At 37.5% G+C, this 18,950-nt stretch overlaps 1 protein-coding gene across 15 annotated transcripts in view; it reads left to right on the top strand.

The window, feature by feature from the left end:
* NCOR1 (nuclear receptor corepressor 1) overlaps nucleotides 1–18,950 on the top strand; it is a gene marked incomplete at its 3' end in the record, with an annotated part of 141,940 nt that overhangs the window by 35,713 nt on the left and 87,277 nt on the right. For all 15 annotated transcript variants that reach the window (XM_079904393.1, XM_079904394.1, XM_079904388.1 and 12 more), the window contains 2 exons: nucleotides 4,753–4,935; nucleotides 16,573–16,686. In XM_079904393.1, coding sequence (XP_079760519.1) covers nucleotides 4,753–4,935; nucleotides 16,573–16,686 — 297 coding nt within the window. The remainder of the gene's footprint in view (nucleotides 1–4,752; nucleotides 4,936–16,572; nucleotides 16,687–18,950) is intronic.

Raw genomic sequence — 18,950 nt, 5'->3', positions numbered from 1 at the left:
GACTTTTAAAGTCAGTACTTTTAACTTTTTGGTAATTGAAAACAATCCGAGGACTGCTGTAAAGAAAAATTGCTGTTGAATGACATTCAATTGCTGTTGAATCTCAAGCATTTTATATCGGCTTGTTGGGCTGTAAAATGTGGTCAGACTCAAGAATACCACAGTTCTGTTAAATTTAAATTAAGTTTTAAATAATACCTTTAAATTCAGTTGCAGTTTATTAACTTACTGCATAGGAGAAGACACGTTTTAGGTAAGGTTTAATTGTGCTTATAATTTTTGTAAAGAAAGTTTCTTTTTCTAATTTATGTAAAAAATATGTTCTTGCAAATACAGAGGAAAAAAGTTATCTATAATTCTCTGTCTTAGAGGTAACTGTTATACTTTTAATGTGTAGCTGTATCCCGTGACATTTCAAACAATGTGTATTGTGGATTTATGAGAAGGTTCTAAGATCAAACCTCTTTTTTTCTTATGTTTATTATTATTTACCTTTCTTTTGTGAAATGCATCTTCCTGTATTATGCCCTTATTTTGTTGCTGAGTTTATCATATTTAACTGTCTGTTTTGCTTGTCATTAAATCTTCAGATTAGGAAGTACCTGGCACTTAGTAGGTACTGAATAAATATTTGTTTTAGAAAGAATAAACTAATTCTTTAAAACACTTTTAACAATAAAGTGTTAACCCCTTTACTATCATATTTTCATATCTCTTACCCCTGCCTTTTTGTTATCAAATATTTTTCTCATGAAGTTTATTTGCCTTTATGGCTAATGGCCCTGTCCACCCTGATATCAGATAAATAAATACACATTTTCTTTGAGTTTTAAGGCAGTGAGAAATGATTTAAAAGATAGTGAATATGTTTGCAATTTATCTTCAAATAGATCAACTGGGGAAAAAAAAAGGTAGGTGTGTGCATGTGTATAGAGACAAAGCAAATATAGCAAAATGTTACAACTAGTGAATCTAGATGAAGATATTGAGTGTCCATTATACTAGTCTTTCAACTCTTATGTAAATTTGAAAATTTTCAAAATAATAAGTTGGGTGGGGAAAGCTCTTTGTGATAAGCTAGAAATGAACTAAGCTTCTAGGAATATTGAGATCTGCTTCACTATGTGGAGTATGTATTATAGTCTATGGATTTATAAGAAATGTTTGAAACATTTAAAAAAGAAGGAAAGAAAGACAGAAATACAGTGAATAAAGGTCTTCTTCCAAGGCTGAATAAATGACCACAAAGGTAATTTATACCTATGGATTTTTTTGGCAGAAAGAGATCTTAAAACTTCATCCATTTAAATAATGTGTTATGTTGGATCAGAGTACAGTTGATTTCCGTTTTATAGTAGAGAAGACAGATGTTAAGAAAAATTAAGTGACCTAGGTCGAGCCTCCTGAGTTGGAGTGAGAACCCATGACCTCTGACCCCTAGTCCTGCTCTTCCCCTCCCCCCCCAGCTAAGTTATAAATCATGACTTTCCTTTTTTTAGAAGTAGGGATTTTGAAAGAATTAGCATCTGTTAGTTTTTTTCTTTTTTTTAATGTTGTTAAGCCCAGGTATATCATGTATAGGATTAAATTAGATAAGTTTGAAGGAAAAAGTTAGTCTCACCAGTTAGAAATTGTTGTTAATTGTGCATATTTTAATGTGCTTGCTTTGTATATTGTATATAGCTTTATTTTTGCTTAAATACATACTTCTTGTGTCGTTAAGTTTACAATTTTATTTTTAGTCATATTCCATGTATGGATATAAAGTAATTTATTTAATTGCCACACATCTGGGTTACCTGTTTGCTCATTAGAACAATGACATATTTTCTTTAGGTTGATTTTTTTTTTTTTTTTTTTTTTTTTTTTTTTTTGGGTACATGGGCCTCACCATTGTGGTCTCTCCCGTTGCGGAGCACAGGCTCCGGATGCGCAGGCTCAGCAGCCATGGCTCACAGGCCCAGCCGCTCCGCGGCATGTGGGATATTCCCAGACCAGGGCACGAACGCGTGTCCCCTGCATCGGCAGGTGGACTCTGTACCACTGCGCCACCAGGGAAGCCCAATAGGTTGATTTTTGTGTTTGGTTTTTTTTTGGCTGCGCTGTGCGGCTTGCGGGATCTTAGTTCCCTGACCAGGGATCGAACCCTCACACTGGGCAGTGAAAGTGCGGGGTCCTAATCGCTGGACCACCAGGGAAGTCCCTGGGTTGATTTTTTTGGTATACAGTCTTATTTATTTAGCTAAGGTAAATTCCTGTTAGTGTAAGTAATTAGAGACCAGAGTTGGCATATTTTAAGGTTTTCATGGGTGTATCCAGATTGCCCTGCAAAGGAGGAGAACCAGTTTTTGTCCCTGATAGCACGGTATAAGGGCTCCCAGGTCTTGTGTGCCCTTACTGATACCACATATTTACTGTTTTTAAAAAAGTCATTGTTTGATACGTTTTTAACTTGCATTTATTTGCTTGTTAGTAAAATTTAACATTTTTTCATTTATTTTTCCTGTTTTATGAATTGCTTTTTCATATCTATTGCCCATTTTTCTGTTGGTGTGTTTTTTATTTTATATTGAGTTGTTAGAGTTTACATTTTGCAAATGATTTTTTCCATTTGCATTTTAAATTTTTTATTTCAATTTTGATGAAGAGAAAATTGTTTTTTTACTTTGATTCATCAATCTTTTTTTTTTAATGTCTTTTGCTGTTGGCTTTCCTGAGTTCAAGATAATGTGAATGCCTTTTTTTGTTTGTTTGAGGCTTCTTGTGATTTGCTAATAAATCTCATATAAATGTTTGCTATTATTTGGCTTTCATTGTGATATAAGATGTGAGATAGGAGTCTTAACTTCTTCCCTCAAATTACTATCAGAATGTTCCAATACAAAATTATAAACTCCTTGAAGACGAGCATCATGCCTGTTTCGTTCACCACTCTACCTAGTGCCTGTCATATAATAGGCACTCAAGGAATTTGTTTATTGTTAAATATTTAACTAGAGAAGAAGTCAGTGGAAAATACTGATTTGTAATAGTAGTTCTTAGGGCACGGATCAGATCACCTGAGGAGCATTTTCAAAATCTGCTGAATCGAAATATAATCTGTTTTGCTGTTATACGTGTTATGTTACACAAATTAGCTCATATGCGTATGTAAGAGAATGATATGACTATAACATGGAAGTCCTAAAGATTCGTGAATGATTGTTCCTAGCACATGAATGTTTTCAGGCTCTCAGGATCAAGCTGTCTCATAATTAAGAAATAGCCTTTGAGATGGACGAAGACCTTAAAAAGATTTGAAAAGTCTGCATTTAGTTTTCATTTAGTGCAGGTAGTACCTGGCTTAGTTAATTCAAGAACTGCTCTGCTTTTCAATGTTAAGCTAACTAATGAAGATTGGAATGTTGAAAAGAAACTGCGAAGACATTTTCTCCTGTACTTTTTTGTTTTTAAAGGTTGATAAAAATCTTTATACCCCGAATCTGATTTTTATTTTGATGAAACATACTATTTTCTACTGGAAGCAAATGACCTCAAGGATTAACAAAGGAAGCATAAACTATAGGGTTTATGGCTAGCAAAGAATTGACTGTAGTCTAAATGCAAATGATATTGGAGCTTTAACAATATTATTACTTCTATTAGGATCGCTGTTGTTTTTGCTAATGCTCTGCTTACAAAGTTTAAGTAATAACCATAATCCTATTTTCCCCAGAAGTCTTTATATTAAACTATACTATTACAGAATATCAGACTTTTCAGGAATATACATGTTACGTTTTAGTTGAAATCTGTGTTCCAAGGTGTTTTGGAACAACTATCCAGGTATAATTAAGTGCATTCTTGGTTGGAACTACTGATTTCTCACAGTTAATTAATCTTATTTAATACATTGAGGGCTCTAGAGTCCTAGGAACTATGCTCATTCTAGGCTTCTTATACCCTAAAGAAAACTAGTACCTTAACCTAAAATTTATCTGCTTTACAGTGTTGCTTATATCTTCGCTTTAGACTGGAGATTGGTAGGCTGTATGTGTGTGTGTGCATGCGTGCATGTGTGTGTTGACGGGGTGATAGGTTTTGGGTGGAGGGGCCTTCAATCTGCTGTAGTCCCCTGCTGCTTTGGAGCTGGAATGGGATGATGTATTTGGCTGAAGAGATGTTATGTGCGCTATAGGGTAGGCAGGCTTAGTCGCCCTTTATGAAGGTAGGCCTGGGTGATTGTAGCAACAAAAGTTCTAGATCATTTCTCGGACTTCTGTACCTCACTGTTGGCCCTTGGAAAGTCTGAAAACTTTTTGATAGGAACAGCCATATCATAGCTGTTATGTTGGGTGGGCACACAGGATATGCATGTTCAGACCTTTTGGAGTGCCATTACAAGGAAATGGCTGAGGAATTGATATCTTCCTTTGCCGTGATTGCGTTATTATTTCTGCAGAAATTAGAAGTCTCAGTATCGTTGTACTAAAGGCTGATTAGCCACATAGCCACCTCATTCTGGATAGCTTTTAGGATCTTCAAAATTGTGAATGATATGTCTAAACGATAAACATCAGTGGTGTGGGTTTGTGTGTGTGTGAGAGAGAGAAAGGGAGGGAGGGAGAAAATTGCTACCGTAGGACTGCCACCTACAGAGAGCACACATTGCTCTGCTAAGCTTTAAAATTCACATTTTTCAGTTAAGAGGATCTTGAAGCTGACATTGGCTGTTGGTGAGAAATCATTTGTTCTTGATTTTCTTCCTTAAAGGATCCAGCATTTGGAGTCAAACATGAAGCTCCTTCCTCTCCAATCTCTGGGCAACCATGTGGAGATGATCAAAATGCTTCACCTTCAAAACTTTCAAAGGAAGAGTTAATACAGAGTATGGATCGTGTAGATCGAGAAATTGCAAAAGTAGAACAGCAGATCCTTAAACTGAAAAAGAAACAAGTAAGTGTTTGATTTTACTGCTTAATACATTCTCAGAATGTATGTTCGTCTCCCTAAACAAGAGAATGTTGAACTTTCTGAATTTTTAACTTTACGTAAAGGAAACCATGCCTTGTATGTTCTGTGACTTGCTTATGTTTGCTGTTAGTTTCCTTAGTTTCATCCATTCATTTTCTTGTGGTATTGTCTGGTTTTATGATTCCAGATAGCAAAACTTATTTGTCTATTCTGTGTTGGCTCTTACTGGATGTGTTGTTTCTAGTTTCTTGCTATTCCACACATGGTGCTATGTTTTTGGTTCATGTGTAGACAGATTTTCTAGGGCGTGTGCCCAGGAATGGCGTTCCGTGGCCTGAGCATGTGCACGTGTTCGCATGTGCTAGATGAGACCACATCTGCTGAGATGGCAGCACCATTTATACTCCCACTGGCAGTGTGTTCACGTTCCAGTTTGTGCATGTTCTTGCCTTCACGTGGATGTGAAATAGTTCTAATTTGCATTTCTCTGACGAGGAATGAGACAGAGCTTGTTTCCATTTGTTTATGGGTTGTGTGCCTTATGTGGATGGTTACTTTGTCATTTTCTTATGTTTAGTGTTTCCTGAAGCCTCTCGTCAGGTATGTGTATAGCACGTGTCTCCTAATTTGTGGCTCGTCATTTCACTTTTTGGGGGTGGGGTGGGGGGAGGTGTTTTTTTTTTTCAGATTAAGAAAGTGTACTGTTAAAGTGTACGCTTTAGTGTACACTTTTAAAGTGTACAGTTCAGTGGCTTTTATGTATTCATAAAGTTGTGCAACTGCCATCATTATATATTTCCAGAACATTTTGATCACTTCAGAAAGGAACCACATATCTTTTAGCAGCTACTCTATTTCCCTCTCCCCCCAGCCCCTGGCAACTATAAACCTCTTCTCTCTATATATGGATTTGCCTATGCTGGACATTTCAGATAAATATAGAATCATAATATGTGACATTCTGACTCCTTTTATTTAGCATGTTTTCAAGAGTCACCCATGCTGTATCTTGTATCAGCACAAAATTCCCATTGCATGGACATACTATGTTTTGTTTATCCGTTCATTAGTTGATGGCATTTAGGTTGTGTTCACTTTGGGATGTTATGAATAGTGCTGTTAGGACACACTAGTTTTTGTGTGGACATGTTTATTTGGTTCTCTTGGATATATGCTAGAAGTAGAATTGGCAGAGTCACATGACAAATCTCTGTTTAAAGCTTTGAGGAACTGCCAGACTGTTTTCCAAAGTGGCCGTGTGTCATTTTAAATTCCCACCAGCAGTGTATGAGGGAGGGTTTCACCTTCTCTACTTCCTTGTCAACATTTGTTGTTGGTTTTTTAAAAAATAGCTATGCTAGTAAATGTGAAGTGGTATCTCATTGTGGTTTTGATTTTCATTTTCTTAGTAACCAGTGATGAACATCTCTTTATGTGCTTGTTGGCCATTTGCATATTTTCTTTAGAGAAATGTTCGTTCAGATCCTTTTCCCAGTTCTTTTTTAGCTGGGTTGTCTTTTCATTGTTGAGTTGTAAGAGTTCTTTATATATTCTGCATACTCAGATGTATGATTTGCAAATATTTTCTCTCATTCTGTGGGTTGTCTTTTTACTTTCCTGATAGTTTTCGTTGATGTACAAAACCGTTATTTCCTCTATTTGATTCATTCAAATATTTATTGAGCATCTAGGGAGATACAAAAGTGATTAAAACATGGTCAGAGAGGTAAATCAAATGAATAAATAATGGAAGGCAAAGTATAAGATTCACTGAATCACAGCAGTCAAACGAAAGTGCTGTAGGAAATCAAGAGTGAGATTGCTTCTAGCCTGGAGAGGGGTGTGGGTGGCTGGAAAGTCAGGAACTGGGATTGAGATTAAAATAGAAGACTTCGTCTGGATTGCTAACGAGACTCAGTTTGAACCCTCCTTTGTATTCGTCTCTCCTTTTCCTCTCTCCCTGTCTTAATTTACCAGGACTGTTCATTGTGCTTTTTCCTAGACTTGCCTGCAGTTTTACTTTAATGTCTTATACCGAACTAGGTCCTTTTGGTGTTTTAGGAGGTTTTTTTTTCTTTTTTCCCTCTGTTTCTTGGAAGGATTCTTGACTTCTTTGCTCTTGGTATTTGATGGTTTTGAGTCTTTTCCATTATGGTTTGATTTTATGCCTTTCTGGCTGGAGTATCGTACAGATTTCTTTGCTGGAGCTTTTTCTTCAGCTTCTCTTCACCTTCATCAGCAACTTTTGCTTGTTTTCTGTGGAACCTTGCTACCACTTCCAGATACACTTAGGGGTTTCACATCCTCCTCTTCTTCATCTTCTTACTCTGCATCTTCTAAGTGCTGTCCACTAATAAGTACAAGCCCTGAACTACTTTTAGACCACAGGTAGTATTGTTTCAGAGCCCCCCAGGGAAGCCATTGGCTGTACAGACGTTATCAACCTTGCCAGGGCTGCTTTGCTTAGGCTGCCTCTGCTTCAAGAGTGTGCACTTCACCCTTTGCACCAGCCCCGAAACTGACCCTTCCTAAAGATAACTGCTCATTTTCATCATTCTCCACTTTGAAGTGATAATCTTTGTTGGTCTTCAGTTGACAACTAAAAGATAGTTCTGGGGCCCCAGGGGCACACACTTAGGTGGGAGAGAAGGTGGACAGAGATAAGTGACTTCCTTTCAGAGGACAGCTGAGCAGGACAGAGTCATACCGGGGCGGAAAGTTGTTAATTGTGATGAAGTCCAGTTTATTTTTTCTTTCATCACTTGCACTTTTGGTGTCATATCTAAGAACCTTAATCCAAGTTGCATAATCCAAGGTCACAAAGATTTATACCTATGTTTTCTTCTCGGAGTTTTGTAGTTTTAGCTCTTACATTTAGGTCAGTATTATGGTGAACAGAATTTCTGTAGGTTTTATATGAGACTACCCTGGGACCATTGAAAGAGTTTACTTATATTGTCTTTTTAAAAGTTTTATAGTTTTCTCATCAAATTATTCTTTTTTTTAAATTTATTTTTATTTATTTATTTTTGGCTGTGTTGGGTCTTTGTTGCTGTGTGCGGGCTTTCACTAGTTATGGTGAGCGGGGACTACTCTTCGTTTTCAGTGTGTGGGCTTCTCATTGCGGTGGCTTCTCTTGTTGCGCAGCATGGGCTCTAGGCACGCGGCCTTCAGTAGTTGTGGTGCATGGACTCAGTAGTTGTGGCTCGCGGGCTCTACAGCGCAGGCTCAGTAGTTGTGGTGCGTGGGCTTAGTTGTTCTGCGGCATGTGGGATCTTCCTGGACCAGGGCTCGAACCCGTGTCCCCTGCATTGGCAGGCGGATTCTTAACCACTGCGCCACCAGGGAAGCCCTCATCACATTATTCTTAATCTACCAGAAATTGAATTTTTGTGTCTGCCTCAAGGTAGGGGTCAATATTCATTTTTTCCCCTGTATCGATAATTAAAAAGGTCATCCTTTTCCAACTGTTCTACACTTTTAGCTCTATTATAATTCAGGTTTGCATCTATATATGGATTGATTTCTGGGCTTTGTGGTCTTTGTGTTCTTTGTGGTACTGATGCAGAAATAGAATAGATATCCTTCTGATTACTAGAGCTTTATTCTTTTTTTTTCCAGTGAGGCAAATCCCACTTCTATGGGCATGATTTAGCTTTTTTAAAGTTTTTTACCATCTCATATAACTTTTAGAATCATTTTTTTCAGTTTTCCAAAATACCTTTCTGTAATTTTCACTGGAATCATATATAATACAGAAATCAGTTCAGGGATGATGGTATCTTTATCTTAATGACTCTTCCTGTCCGTGGCTATGGTATATCTGTCTATTTAGGAGGGCTTTCATGTTTTATTACTTTCTTTTATATGCCTTGTGTTAGATTCAGCTCTAGGAGCTTTATATTTTTGATGCTATTGTTAATAATATCTTTTCAAAAATTATATTTCTTCTAACTGTTGCAGTTTTTTTTCACATGCTAGAATTACTTTTTTAAAAAAATATTGAAGTATATTTGATTTACAGTGTTGCATTAGTTTCAGGTGTACAGCAAAGTGATTCATATATATATGGTCTTTTTCAGATTCTTTTCCATTATAGGTTATTACAAGATATTGAATATAGTTCCCTGTGCTATACAGTAGCTCCTTCTTGTTTATCTTCAGTCTTTTTTTTTTTAATATATGCCAGCAACCTCCCTAAATTATCCTTGTAATGTTAATTACTTATTTGTAGATTTTTTTGGGTTTTCTATGTAGGTAATGGTCATATCAACAGTAAAAAAAAAAAAAAAAAAAAAAAGAAGACAGTTGTTTCTTTCCTTCTAGTTCTTAAACCTTTTCCTTTTCAGTTGCCTTATTGCTCTGCTTAAGACTGCAGTGCAACATTGGGACTTTCCTGGCAGTCCAGTGGTTAAGACTTCACCTTCTAGTGCAGGGGGTGCGGGTTTGATCCCTGGTCCGGGAGCTAAGATCCCACATGCCTCCGCAGCCAAAAATCTAAAACATAAAACAGAAGCAATATTGTAAAAAAATTCAATGAAGACTTTAAAAATGGTCCACATCAAAAAAAATTAAAAAAAAAAAAAACCTGCAGTGCAACATTGAAAGTGGTTATTCTTGTTCTTTTCTGCTTTTTCAGGAATGCCTTTTACTTTTTACTACCACTGGTTATGATGTCAGTATTATAGACATCCTTCCTCAGATTGGGAAATTCCCATCTGGTCCAGTGTGCTGAGAATTTAATCATGAGGGACATTGAAGTTCACCAGATGCTTTTTCTGCATAAGTTTGTTGATCTTATTATTCTCCTTTAAAATATATTAATAAGGTGAATGACGTCAGTTATTTTTCTAGTGTTAAATCACCTGTGGATTTCTACGTTTAACCTACCTTAGTCATAATGTATTATCTATTTTTAATAAATTGCTGGACTTGACTTACCAGTATTTATTTTGGGATTTTTGTATCTTATTTGTGAGATAGATAAGCCTGTCATTTTCTTTTCTTATACTGTTCTTGTCTGGTTTGGTAACAGATCATGCTAATGTCACAACCTTTCTAAACTCTGAAATAGTTTAAGATTGTAATTATTTGGTAAAATCAGCTGGATCTAGTGGGTATTTTTTGTGTAAAAAGTATTTTAAAATTAGTGATTCAATTTAAAAACATTCACTTCTATTTCTTCTGGAGATAGTTTTTTCCCTCATTTTGGGGAATATAGTTGTATCTTCTGTATCATGAGTTTCTGCTTCTTATTTCCTCTTTGGTTTTATTCTGCTCTTTTATAATTTGTCAACATTAACTTTTTAGTTTTTTCTTCCCCCTTCTCCCTGTGCACTACTTTAACTTCATTCAGCAAGTTTTAATTTATAATGCATTTTATTATACATCCTGGTTTCTTTTTCAACTCCTGTATTAATAAAAGTGTTCTTTTAAAGTTCTTACATAAAAATGTTTTCTTGACTATTTTTGGGTATTTGATTTCTAACTTTATTGTGGCCAGAGAGTATGGTCTCTAATACCCAGTCTTTTGAAATAATTGGTTCTTGAATTTTGGCCTAGATGATGATCAATTTCATAAAAATACTCTGGGCATACTTGAGAAGATTATGTATTCTCTACTTTAAAAAATCATCCATATCTTCTCTCATTTTTGTCTGTAACTTATCAATTACCACTATGATTTTGGATTTGTCTCTTTTTCCTAGTAATTCTCAATTTTTAAAAAATTGAGGTAAAAAAATTGACATGCAACATTATATTAATTTCAGGTGTATAACATAATGATTTTATATTTGAATGTATTGCAAAAAGATCTCCACAATAAGGCTAGTTAACCATCCATCACTCCACATAGTTACAGAATTATTTTCTTGTGATGAGAACTTTTAAGATCTACTCTCTTAGCAACTTTCAAATATACAGTACAGTGTTGTTAACCATAGTTGCCAAGCTGTACTTTACATTTCCATGACTTATTTATTTTATAATTGGAAGTTTGTACCTTTTGACTCTATTCACCCATTTGGTCCATCTCCCCCCTGCCCCTGCTACCACCAGTCTGTTCTTTGCATCTACCAGCTCCTGTTTCTTCCCCTCCCCTCCTTCCTCCTTTCTCCTCTTTCCTTCCTTCCTTCCTTCCTTTTTTTCCTTCCTTCCTTTACCTCTTTCCTTCCCTTCCTGTCTTTCTTTCAGGATTCTACACATAAGTGAGATCCACCTGTATTTGTCTTTCTCCATCTGACTTCACTTAAAATAATGCCCTCAGGGTCCATCCATTTTGTTGCAAAAGATGAGAGTCCATTCTTTTTTTAAGGGTAAATAATAGTCCATTGTGTATATATACCACATCTTCTTTATCCATTCACCTATTGGTGGACACTGAGGTTGTTCCCATGTCTTGGCTATTGTGAATAGTGCTGCAGTGGGGCCCGCTATAGTACCAGCATCTACGCAGTGGGGGAGCTCCCAAGAGTGGCTGCTGCCAGTGTCTTGTGTCCCAAGGGTGAGCAGTGGCCGGGTCCACCCCCCACCCCTGCAAACCCCCCCCCGCCCCCACCACCTCTCTGGGAGACTCTCCAAGACCAGCAGGTTCATATTAGTGTGGAAACACGGGCCCCTGATTTTATTGATGCTTCTCTTCATCTCTTCTGTCATGAAAGAGAAACTAAACACAAAATAAGCCCCAGAAAATATGTCCAAGCCTAAATTCAGATGCATGCTAGGATTCGAAGATTTCTGCCTTTCAGCCCAGCTCTTGAAGAAATTTATACAGTGGCAGATGCAAGATTTCTCTGTAGAAGAGACTCAGGAATGGTGATGTGTTTGCAAGGAAGAGCTGGGGCTAAACTGTCTTTTAGGCGAACTGTATTTGCCTAAAACTAGGCTTGTTTGGAGTGAGCTGCCAAATCTGCTAGTGAATTCACATTCCCCTGGGAAGCCTGCTTTTTGGAAGGTCTTCAAGAAGTATTGAACTTTCAAAAAAGTCTGAAAACTATAATTGACCCTATATGTGAAGGCTCGTGAACTAAACTGGGTTCTGACAATGTGGACAGCAACCTCCCAGTTACCGCTTTCCATTCTCAAGTGGCGCTGCTTCAGCTCTGGTAAAATCCTCAAATTCCTACCTTAATGGCCAGGAGGAAATCAAACTGTGGAACTAGTCTGCACCTCCAAAGCCCCAGCAACCCCAAACTCTGTTATCCTCCCTTTCATTTCCCATTTTGACCCCTTTTAATGATGACCCCCCCCAAAAAAAAACTGCTGCAGTGAACATGGGGGTGCATATATCTCCTTGTTCATGTTTTTTTCTTTGGATAAATACCCAGAAGTGGAATTGCTGGATCATATGGGAGTTCTATTTTAATTTTTTGAGAAACTGTTTCCGTAGTGGCTGCACCAGTTTACATTCCCAGCAACAGTGCACAAGAGATCTCTTTTCTCCACATCCTTGCCAATGCTTTGTTTACCATAAAGTCTGCTTCGCCTGATATTGATGTAGTTAGATCAGCATTCTTTTGGTTGATATAGGTTAGTGTATCTTTTTCTTTCCCTTTACTTTCTGTGCTTGTATTTTAGGTATATCTCTTATATAAGTATGTATCTGGGTTTTGTTTTTTATTGAGTCTGACAAACTGTCTTTCCACAGGGTAATTTAGTTCTTTTAAATTGATGATGATGTTCCCTGGTGGTGCAGTGGTTAAGAATCTGCCTGCTGGGCTTCCCTGGTGGTGCAGTGGTTGAGAATCTGCCTGCTAATGCAGGGGACACGGGTTCAAGCCCTGGTCTGGGAGGATCCCACATGCCGCGGAGCAACTGGGCCCGTGAGCCACAACCACTGAGCCTGCGCGTCTGGAGCCTGTGCTCCACAACGAGAGGCCACGATAGTGAGGCCCACGCACCGCGATGAAGAGTGGCCCCTGCTTGCCACAACTAGAGAAAGTCCTCGCACAGAAACGAAGACCCAACACAGCAAAAATAAATTAATTAATTAATAAACTCCTACCCCCAACATCAAAAAAAAAAAAAAAAAAAAGAATCTGCCTGCCAATACAGGGGACATAGGTTCGAGCCCTGGTCTGGGAAGATCCCACATGCCACGGAGCAACTAAGCCCATGCGCCACATCTACTGAGCCTGTGCTCTAGAGCCCATGAGCCATAACCACTAAGCCCACACTCTACAACTACTGAAGTGCAGGCGCCTAGAGCCCGTGCTCCGCAACAAGAGAAGCCACCGCAATGAGAAGCCCGCTCACCGCAACGAAGAGTAGCCCTCGCTCACTGCAACTAGAGAAAGCCCACGTGCAGCCAAAAATAAATAAATAAAATAAATAAATTTATAAAAAAAGGAAAAAAGTTGACGATGATGATTGGTAATATCTCAATTATTTTAAAACTATTTTATGCTTTCTATCTGTCTTTTTTTTTTGGCCTCACCATGTGGCATGTGGGCTCTTAGTTCCCTGACCAGGTAATGAACCCATGCCCCTGGCAGTGGAAGCACAGAGTCTTAACCACTGGACCGCCAGGGAAGTCCCTGTCCTGTCTTTTTTATGCTGATATTGATGTTCTTGTTAGTTTTTTCCAATCCTTATTTTGGATTGATTGTCTTATTCCATCTTCTCCTGCTCCACCAGTTTGGATTTTATACATTATTTCTTTGTTTATAGTGGTTCCCCAGAAATTTTAACAGTCTGTTTAACTCGAAGCCTAAAACTAAGTAGTATCTTAACCATCTTCTTGAGTATAGGAGGGCATAGAATTTCTTGATTTCTTTCTTTCCTCCCGACTTTTATGCTATTGTTGTCATATATTTTAGTTCTTTCTTATTTTTTTCAAAACTGCCAAAGACATTATTATTTTATATGGTCAGTCTTCATTTCGGTTCACCCACATACATGTCATCTTATTTGCCCATCGTTCCTTCCTGCAACACAGATCTTCCATTTGTGAGAATGTGCTTCCTCTTGAAGAACGTCCTTTAGAATTTCCTTTAGTGAGGATCTGTTAGCTGGAGAGTTCAGTGTTTGTTTGGTTTTCATAACTTAACTGTTGTCTTTTACTTATGGCTGTTATTGAAAGGTATCTTTGTTTGGAATGTGGTTATTTTCTCAGTTTTCCCTGCATGCTGTCTTTTTCCTTTCATTGCGAAGAGATTAGCCCTTAGTCTAATTTGTGTTCTTTTGTGGAGAGTGAATTTACTCTCTGGCTGCTTTCAGTAACTTTTTCTTTGAGTGCTGTTGTTTTTACTATGATTTCTTTAGAAGTAGGTGTTTTTTTGTTGTTGTTTTGTTTTTTAAATATTTCCAGGTTGAGACTCACTTGACTTCCTGAATGTGTTAGAGTTTTTCATGAGTTCCGGAAAATTCCTTAGCCATTATCTTTTTTACAAAACCCTTTCCTACAGTTTCTTTATCATCTTTTGAAAGTCCTGTTAGATGTAATATTTTATCACTCTGTCTTCCATGTCTCTTAATTGCTTTTCTTTCCCATTTTTTCCTTTCAGGCTTAATTGTGTGCAGTATCTTCATTTCTGTCATATCTGCTGTCAAGTGTATTTTCAATTTCAATAATTATGTTTTTATTTTAAGCACTTATTTATTTATTTGGCTGCACTGGGTCTTAGTTATGGCACGTGGAATCTTTTAGTTGCAGCTTGCATGTGGATCTAGTTCCCCGAGCAGGAATCGAACCCATGCCCGCTGCCTTGGGAACGTTGGAGTCTTACGTACTGGACCACCAAGGAAGTCCCTCAATAATTATGTTTTTAGTGCTGGAATTTTTATTTGGCTCATTTAAAAAATCTGCTTGGTCATTTAAAAAATATCCCCCCCTTGCCTTTTTTTTTTAATATGTTGAGCCCTCTTTTATTTATTAAATCATATTAGGTTTATTGACAATTCTTTTAAGTCTCAGTGGGTCTTATTCTTCTGGGTTGGTCACATTTTTACTTTTCTTTAGTTTCTTCATGTATAAAATAGTAATAATACTAATAACACCAACTGAATCATGAGATTGTTGTATGAGTTGAGATAATGAATGTATTAATATATGTGTCACATAGTGAATGCTTAATAACATGTAACCCATTAAAATAATTAAAAATGAGACATAGTGTATGACTTATGAGATATACAGGAGCTATAAATTTTATTGAAGAATATAAAAGACAACTTGAGTAAATAAATACAGCAGAATAGAAACACAGTATTAATAATGTGAACTCATGTTAATTCACATTTTATACAATTTCAATAAAAATTCTAACTAAATTTATTTTTAAAGTTTGCCAAAATTATCATAAAGTTAATGTAAACAAATAGGTGAGGAAAGTTTGTTTGTTTTTAGACTTTCTGTTACTGTGGTTTTGTCCCAGGGCTACTTAGCTACTAAGAACAAAATGTGATTTCCTGAAACTTGTTTATTTCTTTCTCTGCACCTACTTAACGGGGATTCTAAAAGAAGGCCCTCTGAGCAAGGGAATAAAAGGGCATGGTTGAAGAACTCATTCCCATAAAAATGATCTCAGAACGCCAAATATCTTTTGCTCACACAGATAGGTTGCAAGAGTACTTTCTGTTCCAAAATGGAAGTGGTCCTCACTGGAGGATTTTTATCCTTTCATTTGGGTGCGGTCTGACTTAAATGACTAGGAACCTTGACTTACTTGGTAGTATAGGTGATTTTTTTTCTGCTAGGCCTTTGGTAGACTTAACCATCTTTACCTAATGTCTTTTTTATCATTTCATTCAGTGAACTTATATCCATGTAGCTATTTGTTGAGCATTTACTAGGTATCAGGCACTAGTTAGGTGATGGAAGACAAAAAGCAGTGAACTTAGCTGAGTCAGTCCTTACTTCAGTAATAATTGTAGGTAATAGTGACTGTTTATAGTTGCGCTTGCCGTATATTGAGTCATTTAATCCTCTCAGAAAGCTATGTGGTAGGTAGGATTAATATCCCTACTTTACATGTGAGGGGTTTGTATACTTGCTCAAGATTGAGGTGAGGACTAGAAGGGGTCCTAGGATCAAGTCACTTGCAAAGGGTGACCCTAAGGTTGAATCCTGGGCAGAGTAATTCAGATAGGCTCCTGCTTTGTGATTGCACACACCAGCAGTCCATATTCTTTTGGTTTTCCCAGGGCCTCTTCGCTATAGAGTATAGTTTGGCAGGGAAGTAGGGTAGAGGATGGTGCTGTGCTGACTTAAGGATTAACCCTTAAACATTCTACCATACTCTCCCCGTCAGACATTAACACATACTGTGTATCTATAACACAGAAAAGCATTATTACAGTGCCACAAAAGGTCATTGTGATAGAGGTAGATGGGCTACCTTCATATGTTTAGATTCTCTTACTATTTTGCTTTAAATTTATCAGAATTAAAATATAAAAGGATTTTTCAAATGATGACTTATGTTGTTTAGTTATTAGTCAAAATAAATCTGATTGGGTTTGTTAGAGCCTTTGGGTCCATTAGGCCCTAGTAGATTAAGTGATTACCCTATAGAATCAGCAAAGCATTGCTCAGAAGCATGTGTTATCTCTGGTGATTAATTACTAGTGGGGCTGATGTGCAGCAGATGCCTGACTCTTCCTTTCTGGGTCTCTTAGCAACAGCTTGAAGAAGAAGCTGCTAAACCTCCAGAGCCTGAGAAGCCTGTGTCACCTCCTCCCGTGGAGCAGAAACACCGCAGTATTGTCCAAATTATTTACGATGAAAATCGGGTAAGTTCATGCCATTCCCGACGGCACAGGCCTTTAAAACCACTGGACTATGCCTTTTCCAGTCATCTGTGTATTCTGTGGTAATATTAATTGTATTAAACCTGCTTTCTGTTATAATTTTTAATGTTCTTAAACTTTGACTGAAGCTTGGTGTTTTTTCTTTATATACTGAAGAAAAGTTGATAGTTGTGTCTTAAATTATTTAACATTTCATTTGCATTTTATATGGTATAATACTATTTTGTGACAGTATAATTTTATCAGCTGAGTCTCTCTCCTGTTATATAAATAGTGGTAAGCAAGTGTGTAGCACATAATACAGCCATTCTGTAGTTTTTCACTTTATAAGCAACATGTAATGCCAAATACACTATTCTAGTAGAGATGGTCATTGGACGTGGAAATGGCTTGCATTATCTGCTTCAGAACTGATAGCTGGGGTGTGCTTTGAATTTTAGTTACAAAGTATGAGGCCATTGACCTTTAGGTCAACTTTCCTTTTTAGGTTTGTTAAAATAATTTCTTCTTTCATACTCATAATTAAAAGTGTCCACGGATTTAGGAAAGCCAGGCCTCAATTCTATGAATAATTTTGTGACGCTGAAGTTCGTTTTTGGCCAGAATCCAGCCCAGGAACTAGCAGTTAAAGGGAAACTGATTTCACCTTAATGTGAAGAAAACCTTTCAACAGAGCTGCTTAACACTGGGCTTCCAGAAGCCCCCAGTTCAAGAAAGAATTATATGCTTTAAGCACTATGGTAGAGAATTGGCTTGTCAGCTTAAGGTGATCATAAGGTAGAAGTTGGGGATTGTCATTTCAGTTTATTTGCCTTGTAGTGAGTGGAGTCTTACACAGGCATCCTGTAGCAAGGTTAGCCCAGATCCTAAAGGAAATTGACCTTAAGAAAAGCAGCTGTGAGATAGTCATTAAATACACTTTTATAGGAATGATCTTGGACTCAGTCGTATGTGTGTGTGTAGATAACTGAAAGTCATCAGGTACACAATACTTAAGGAATTTTAAGTCACTGAGAGGCAGAAATATGGACAATTATTACTAGTTCCTTGACTGGGTTCAAAATCAGTCCAATTTATTGGGCAGAACAACCTACGTGAAAATGAGTCCAGTGAGGGTGAAGGGAGTCGGTGGAAGGAGTGATGAGGACTCCTCAGGGCATGCCTGGAGGGCAGTGACGCTGGGGTCCTTGCAGGGATGTGGCCCAAGGTCAACAGGTGCTTCCTTGTTTAAGAGAAGCAAGGTACATGGATTTTATATGAAATCTCCTGCTTTTAAAAAAACACACTGGAGAACAAGAAAGTACTTCTGAGGGCTGATAGGCTTCATGGCCAGTTTGTGACTTTAGGGGTAAAGTAAATAGGGATTAGAGCTGATAATAATGGAAAAGGCTCTTATAAAATAATATATTGACTTCTTTCTTAGTATGAGTTACTTTTCAGATACATTGAATTCAGTGATATTTATTAATTGATAGAATTTCTTAATTAGCCTTCTCTTACAGGCCTAATAAACAGTTCCAGTGTTAGTGAATTCTGCGGTTGCCTGAGTAGGATGTGAGGACTGAAAACTATTGAACAAGATCTGATAGAGAATTCAGTTTGTGTTAATTTATATATATGTATTTTTTTCATTAGCTAGTGTAGTAAATGTTCCTTGATGCCCATCAGCAGAAACGAAAGCTCCTTTTAGACCTCTTCTTGCCATTTTAGCATTTACAATTCAGTTTGTTACACATTCTGTGAAGAATAGAAGAACCAAACTTGAAATCTGTCTTAATATTAGACTGGCAATGAGGATTGTTTTTAACTCAGTAACCATAGAAATCATCTTTCAAAAAATAGGTTCTTTTTGTATCCCCTGCTGCTAGTCATCTGCGTTGGTGGTGCTTGTGCAGTAGACCCCGGATGGTAGCAGAAGCCCCCGAGGGGCGTGATGGGAGCAGGCCGCTTTCTCACCACTGACCCTTGCCTGTGTCTTCCTCCTCACCATGCTGCCTTTGTTAGACCTTCACTGCCTCTGTAGCTTTTTGTCATGAATGACCTTACCTGTTTGGACACCGAGGGCACAGAGTGATGGGGGGCAACAAGAGTACATCTCCGTTTTGTTGCTTGTTTGACAGTGGCAGATACTGGTTGGCAGTTAAGCCAAATGTGGCCCAAGAGATAGGGGCCCTTGTCTCGTATGAGGCATCTTTTATTTAGAAAGTTAGTGCGAGGCAGAAAACTACCTCAAACTGACTGTTAGT

Source organism: Stenella coeruleoalba, assembly GCF_951394435.1.
Source record: "Stenella coeruleoalba genome assembly, chromosome: 19".
Taxonomy (NCBI): domain Eukaryota; kingdom Metazoa; phylum Chordata; class Mammalia; order Artiodactyla; family Delphinidae; genus Stenella; species Stenella coeruleoalba.
Note: the sequence above shows the minus strand (reverse complement) of the source record. Positions and strands in the feature narration are given on the sequence as shown.